General features: G+C 37.2%; 1 protein-coding gene across 1 annotated transcript; it reads left to right on the plus strand.

Annotated features, from left to right (window-relative positions):
* Nucleotides 1-1,184: 1,184 nt before the first annotated feature.
* LOC121399003 (interferon-induced very large GTPase 1-like) lies at nucleotides 1,185-5,745 on the plus strand. Its single transcript, XM_041578747.1, has one exon. It carries the CDS (start codon nucleotides 1,552-1,554, stop codon nucleotides 5,539-5,541), a length of 3,990 nt encoding a protein of 1,329 aa, XP_041434681.1. The 5' UTR covers nucleotides 1,185-1,551; the 3' UTR covers nucleotides 5,542-5,745.
* The last annotated feature ends 1,933 nt before the right edge of the window (nucleotides 5,746-7,678 follow it).

A 7,678-nucleotide genomic window follows, 5' to 3' on the forward strand; every position in this document is an offset into this window, starting at 1 on the left:
TCCTGTGCTTGAATGGCTGCCCCCATGGCTACACAGCAGCTTGTTTATATAAAATATAGTAGTACTTATCTGTTATCTACTGTGTATCCTGTGCTTGAATGGCTGCCCCCATGGCTACACAGCAGCTTGTATATATGAACTATAGTAGTGTTTCTGAAGCAAACAGATCAGTTCTACCATTGCAGGGCAACACTACATGATACTTTCATTACTTTAAAACACTTTCATTTGTTGGTGTTACTGTTCCTTTAATATTTGTTGGCAGTGGAGCTCAAGTGGAACTAACTAGCCCCCTAATCCTACACACTGATTCTTTGTTCTGGGAAATAATGCAGCTGGGTCATTCTAATTCTCCTTGGTGGAGCCCCAACTACTCAGCTAAACAGCCCTGATCTGCAACTGCTAGAGGGACCTATACCAGGAGATAAGATAACTTACCACTAGCTGGATCCTGCATTTGGCTGGGGTTGTACTGTGGCTCCCATCCCCTTATTAGGGAGTTCCAGACAAAAAGCCAGTGAACCATTATGGCCTCCAATATATACTCTATAGGGTATGATTTAACCCAGGAAAAGGAGTTCATCTCTTCTATAAACTAAGAAACCCTTTAGTGACCAAAACTTAGGGGACTATAAAATAAAAGGGGAACTTATTTACCAATCCCCTACGTTATGATTTATTGGTATTAATACTGTATACTATGGTGTATTGCTGAAACAGGGCTGTATTCAGTTAAGTATTATTTTTAGATTTTCAGTTGCCAAATACATATGTACCAAGAAGTTCTAGCACTACCCTATCTCATTCTTTCTGTATCTCAACAGCATGAAAAGGAAAGATGAACACAATAGGGGACAGATTAATTTTTGAATGAAAAAAATTAGAATTTTGAGTGAAAATTCGAATACCAAAATTTATCATGTAATGTCCTTTTAAAAATTCGACCTCGACCATTCGCCATCTAAAACCTGCCAAATTGCTGTTTTAGCCTACGGGGGACCTCCTAGAACCTTTTTGGAGTTAATTGGTGGACTTTGAAAAATCAACATTTTTTGGGGGGAAACACAAATCTAATTCGATAGAATGCGCTATTACTTCGATTTGTACGATTGAAATTCACCTATTCGGACCTATTCGATTGAAAACGGACCTATTTGACCAAAACAAAAAACTTTGACTTAATTTTGGTTGGTCTTTTTCAATTCTAATTTCAAAGATTTTCAATTCGAAATTCGACCCTTGATAAATATGCCCTCAGGTGTTATAGGGCAGCTGCATAAGAAATACTGAATAACAAGGGAGGCTGTCGAACATAGCCCCCCTTAATTGTCTATAATATCAGTTTGTTTAGATTACAGCCTTTCTTGTGCCACTGCAATTTATTTACACATATTATGTCTGTGATATAAAACATTTATGGGCTCTAAAACGTCACAAATACAATCATACAGCAATTAGTGCCGAATTCCAAACACAGGTACCAAAGTGCCCAAGGACTTTCATCAATAACAACTTTACTTTCATTTTGTAACTTGTAGTTGGCGGCTCAGAATGAATATTGCTATATTGAATATATTGAATATGGCAGTCACCAATTTACGAGGAGACTTGAAGAATAACTGGAGACAATTTGCATTTTTAACAAATGTTTCATCAGCTGTGTTTATATTGACAAAAAATCTATCTGAGAAGGAATATGAATCACTTTTGTCATGTAAAGATGACAAAACACATTACTATTTTATTATTGACATAAGCAGTGAAGACAAGCAGGCAAATAAGAAAACAATAGAGATAGTGAAGAAAATGTCTGAGGAACCTAAAGTTCACTTTTTGAAAACCAGTATTAGAAATGTAACAGAATTAGTCAGGCAAATACGGCAAATATTTGTTAAATTTTATGAGACTCCTGTAAGCATTCAAGATTTGGCTACTGCAGTCTCTAAACATGGCATCCAAGTAGATGAGAATTCTCTGGACTGTCAGAAAGCCAAAACAAAAGCCATTTCAATCACAAGTGAAATAAAAAACGTATCAGAATTTAAGGGAAAAGCAATGTATCTCCAGGGAAATCTGTGGAAAGATTTATCCAAAATAGAAAAAGAGTTGTGTAGAATGAAGAACCAAGGAAGCACTAACATTAATACTTATAAAAGGGGACTGTTAAGAAAATGTTTTGATCTACACAGGACACAATACCAATGTGAGCTACCTCGTAGCATAAGAAACTATATGAACTGTTTAATGATAATGAACACAGTGGAAAGGGAATATTTTATAAGATGGATGAAGTTTTACTTGGAGATAATAACAAGAAATAGTCTGTCAGTATTACAGGCTGAACACAACGAGAAGTTCAATGAATTGTCAAAAAATCCAGATGAATTGAATCAATTATACTATAAAATGTCTGACAGCTCTTTAGGGGTTGATCACTTTCTCCGTGAGTTGGGCCAGTACTATGAAGCAGAATGTTGCATGGTTGATGGAAACCAAATAAAATCAAATGAAAGGCAGTTCAGTAAACTACCAGGAGTAGCAGCTGATCTCTTGTTGGATGGCTTCCCATTAGAACTGATAGATGGAGATGCCTCCAACATCCCTCTAAAATGGATAACAGATGTTCTAAAAGAGCTAAACAAAAAGACAGAGGGAAGATGCAGAATGAGAGTGATCACAGTGCTGGGAGTGCAGAGCACAGGCAAGTCCACTCTTCTGAACACCATGTTTGGCTTGCAGTTCCCTGTGGCCAGTGGACGTTGCACACGAGGAGCCTTCATTACTTTGATAAAAGTGAAAGAAAACTTGCAAAAAAAACTGGGTTGTGAGTTTATTCTGGTGATTGACACTGAAGGTTTAAAGGCTCCCGAAATGGCTTCTTTAGAGGACAGCTATGAACATGACAATGAGCTGGCAACTCTAGTAGTTGGATTGAGTGATATAACCATAGTTAACCTGGCCATGGAAAACATCACAGAAATGAAAGACATTTTGCAGATAGTAGTCCATGCATTTCTTAGAATGAAAGAAGTTGGAAGGAAACGCAACTGCTTCCTTGTGCATCAGAATGTGAATGATGTGTCTGCTTTTCTGAATAACAGAATAACTAGGAACAAACTTTTAAATGAATTAAATGACATGACATGCATTGCAGCAAAAATGGAGAAAATAAATCTGTCTTTGAATTTTACTGATATTATTACTTATCATCCTGACAAGCACAGCTGGTACATCCCCGGGCTTTGGCATGGTGTCCCGCCAATGGCCCCAATAAACTCTGGGTATAGTGAAAATATTTTCAAGCTGAAAAAAAGCTTGATTGAATTAATGAAAGAAAGCGGGTGCCCACCTCCTCAGAATATTGACTCTTTCATTGAATGGATACAAAGTTTGTGGAAAGCTGTGAAATATGAGACATTAATTTTCAATTTCAGAAATATCCTAGTTGCTGAAGCCTATGAGCAATTGTCTACGAAATATTCAGAATTAGAATGGAATTTCCGCAAAAGGGTTTATTCATGGGTAACAGAACAAGAAAATGTGATAAAAAACCAACCACAAAGTAAACTAGAATCCATCATGGCAGAAATTCTAAATAATGAAACAAGTAAGCTATTGGACAGACAAGAGGCCCACATGACAGAACAGTTGAAATATTTTTTAGAGACAGGAAATAATAGAATGTACCTTGCAGAAAGATACAGAGCAGACTTCTTGAGCTATGTCAAATGTCTCAGAAAGAACCTGGAAATTATTATATCCAACAAGTGTTGGGAAGCTGTTCGAATTCATAGTGGGAAGCAGGAAGTTCAAAAAATTCAGGAGTGTTGCCAGAAATTTCTTGAAGAGAAAGTCAACCTTCATATGAAAAGCCAAAACTTAAAATTACATGACTTGAGTGACTCAGAATTAAAGAAAGAGTTTGAGTCCATGTGGGATCAAATTTTGTCAGAGTTACAGGTGGGTCGCTTAAAGAAACAAAGAGTTGACTTCGAAATTTTAGAGCAACTTACAAAGGAAATGAAAAACAAAGATGGCGCTGTTCAGGAGAAACTTCAGAGTATAAAATCCCTAAAAGATTATGGACAGAATCTTTTTGAGATGAATAAGAGCTATGTTACCATTCCTTGGTACTCGCCAAAAGGAGTCATTGAAAAAATCAACAAGGGCTGCTATAAGAAGCTAAGTAATATTGCAAAGTCATTAGAATACAATTGTCAAAGCTACGTGACAGATATCATTAACACAGGAGAGGATTACAATGAAACATACTGCCAGGAGCTGCTAAACATGATTAATTACAAACTGAACGATGAGGAAGTAAGAAAGCTTTACCCCAATGTGTTGTTTGAGGTTGATCTGAAGTTACACATTTTAGGAAGAGCAGCCCCTCAGTTTCAGAAGATGCATGATGACTTTGGAATGAATAATGACCCCAAACTTCTCATGAACAGGCTAAAGCCTCAATATTTCTCAATATTTAAGGATAAATTACATCAGAAAGATGAATCTAAAGTCAGAGCTCAAGCTTTCTGTCAACAATGCCTCAAGCCGTCGATCTGTAACTACATTTTCAATCAACTCGGTAAAGAAATAATGGATGACATTCTGAACAATTCTTTAACCATCAGGTTCAACAGCCAGAATCATTTCCATTTCAGTCTCCTGAAAGAACTGCTTGAAACAAACAGATTTGAGCAATATTCAGAATATATAGTCCACTACGAGTCATATGTGAAAAAGTGGATCATGAAGTACATTGAAAAGAAATATAAAAATTCTAAGCGGTTGGATCAGTTGGTTAAAAAAATTCTTTCATCCATCATTAATAAAATACAGTCAGCTCTCAGAGACAAAAATGTGCAAATGAGTCAAAGTATCACAGAATTTTTCGAAATGTTTCGTACAATTCTAAACAAACACTTGGTGATTTCAAAGAATGCCGTGAAAGTCATAATTTTTCAAAACACAGCTGATATCAGGCTGTTTTCACACAACATTGATGTTCTTCTCGCCGAAATGCAAGAACAAATCAGATTAGAAATGAAGTCACTAAGCATTGAAGTTTTACTTTCTCAACTTTTGGTAAAACCTCATATTGAATTATTCAAGAAAGTAATTGGATGTGGGAAGAAGTGCCCATTTTGTAATGTCCCTTGTGAAGCTGGAGGAGATGCCCATCAAGAACACTTTGCATCTGCTCACCGGCCCAAGGGTTTAGCTGAATACACATTTTCAGATAATGCTCTTTCTAAGACAATATGTTCCACTGCTATCCTATCTAATGGCAAATTCAGGAATCCAGACACAGAAGGAAAATGGCATCCATATAGAGATTATAGAACTGTCTATCCCCAGTGGATCATACTGCCAGAGAGAAGCATAACATTTTCACTTTATTGGAAGTTCGTCCTTGCGCAATTCAATTATGACTTTGCAAAACTCTACCAAGCAAATCCAGCAGAAATCCCCGAAGAATGGTTAACAATAACAAAGGAACAAGCTCTTGGTAGTTTAAAAGAAATGTACAACATAAAATGAATAACAACTAAATAAGTTAATGACCATGTTCCTGGGTAAGAACCAGGAGTACATTGTTTATTTTGTATTAAGTTTTTTATTGACTTAAAACTGCCTACTGCCAGTTCACTGTTTTACTATGGCATTTGGTGGTGTCATTCAAACAGTTAAAGGAACAGTAACATCAAAAAATGAAAGTAATAGTAATAAAACTATAATGTAGTGTTGCCCTCCACTGGTAAAACTGCTGTGTTTGCTTTAGAAACACTACTTTTGTTTATATAAATATAGCAAAGGGACAGCCATTCAAAGGAGAAAAGGCTCAGGTTACACAGCAGATAAGCTCTGTAGAACATAATGGTGTTAACTGTTATCCACTATTTAACCTGTGCCATACAGCAATTTTTCAATTTCCGCCATGGCTACACAGCAGCTTGTTTATATAAACTATAGTAATACTTATCTGTTATCTACTAAGTAGTGATGGGCGAATTTGCGCCGTTTCGTTTTGCCGAAAAATTTGCGAAACTGCGATTTTTTGACGGCGGCGCCTGTTTTCGACGCCGGTGAACATTCTTTTTGACGGCGGCAAATTTTTTCGGATGAATTTTCGCAGGTGTTTTGCGAATTTATTCCCTGGCGGCGAATTCATGCCCGTCGAATAAATTCGCCCATCACTACTACTGTGTATCCTGTGCTTGAATGGCTGCCCCCATGGCTACACAGCAGCTTGTTTATATAAACTATAGTAGTACTTATCTGTTATCCACTGTGTATCCTGTGCTTGAATGGCTGCCCCCATGGCTACACAGCAGCTTGTTTATATAAACTATAGTAGTACTTATCTGTTATCTACTGTGTATCCTGTGCTTGAATGGCTGCCCCCATGGCTACACAGCAACTTGTTTATATAAACTATAGTAGTACTTATCTGTTATCCACTGTGTATTCTGTGCTTGAATAGCTGCCACCATGGCTACACAGCAGCTTGTTTATATAAACTATAGTAGTACTTATCTGCTATCTACTGTGTATCCTGTGCTTGAATGGCTGCCCCCATGGCTACACAGCAGCTTGTTTCTTTAAACTGTAGTAGTACTTATCTGTTATCTACTGTGTATCCTGTGCTTGAATGGCTGCCCCCATGGCTACACAGCAGCTTGTTTATATAAAATATAGTAGTACTTATCTGTTATCTACTGTGTATCCTGTGCTTGAATGGCTGCCCCCATGGCTACACAGCAGCTTGTATATATGAACTATAGTAGTGTTTCTGAAGCAAACAGATCAGTTCTACCATTGCAGGGCAACACTACATGATACTTTCATTACTTTAAAACACTTTCATTTGTTGGTGTTACTGTTCCTTTAATATTTGTTGGCAGTGGAGCTCAAGTGGAACTAACTAGCCCCCTAATCCTACACACTGATTCTTTGTTCTGGGAAATAATGCAGCTGGGTCATTCTAATTCTCCTTGGTGGAGCCCCAACTACTCAGCTAAACAGCCCTGATCTGCAACTGCTAGAGGGACCTATACCAGGAGATAAGATAACTTACCACTAGCTGGATCCTGCATTTGGCTGGGGTTGTACTGTGGCTCCCATCCCCTTATTAGGGAGTTCCAGACAAAAAGCCAGTGAACCATTATGGCCTCCAATATATACTCTATAGGGTATGATTTAACCCAGGAAAAGGAGTTCATCTCTTCTATAAACTAAGAAACCCTTTAGTGACCAAAACTTAGGGGACTATAAAATAAAAGGGGAACTTATTTACCAATCCCCTACGTTATGATTTATTGGTATTAATACTGTATACTATGGTGTATTGCTGAAACAGGGCTGTATTCAGTTAAGTATTATTTTTAGATTTTCAGTTGCCAAATACATATGTACCAAGAAGTTCTAGCACTACCCTATCTCATTCTTTCTGTATCTCAACAGCATGAAAAGGAAAGATGAACACAATAGGGGACAGATTAATTTTTGAATGAAAAAAATTAGAATTTTGAGTGAAAATTCGAATACCAAAATTTATCATGTAATGTCCTTTTAAAAATTCGACCTCGACCATTCGCCATCTAAAACCTGCCAAATTGCTGTTTTAGCCTACGGGGGACCTCCTAGAACCTTTTTGGAGTTAATTGGTGGACTTTGA

Source organism: Xenopus laevis, chromosome 9_10S (assembly GCF_017654675.1).
Source record: "Xenopus laevis strain J_2021 chromosome 9_10S, Xenopus_laevis_v10.1, whole genome shotgun sequence".
NCBI classification, from domain to species: domain Eukaryota; kingdom Metazoa; phylum Chordata; class Amphibia; order Anura; family Pipidae; genus Xenopus; species Xenopus laevis.

Excerpts from the sequence above, each read along its gene's own strand:
- LOC121399003 (XM_041578747.1), top strand. The coding sequence starts at position 1,552 with ATGAATATTGCTATATTGAATATATTGAATATGGCAGTCACCAATTTA.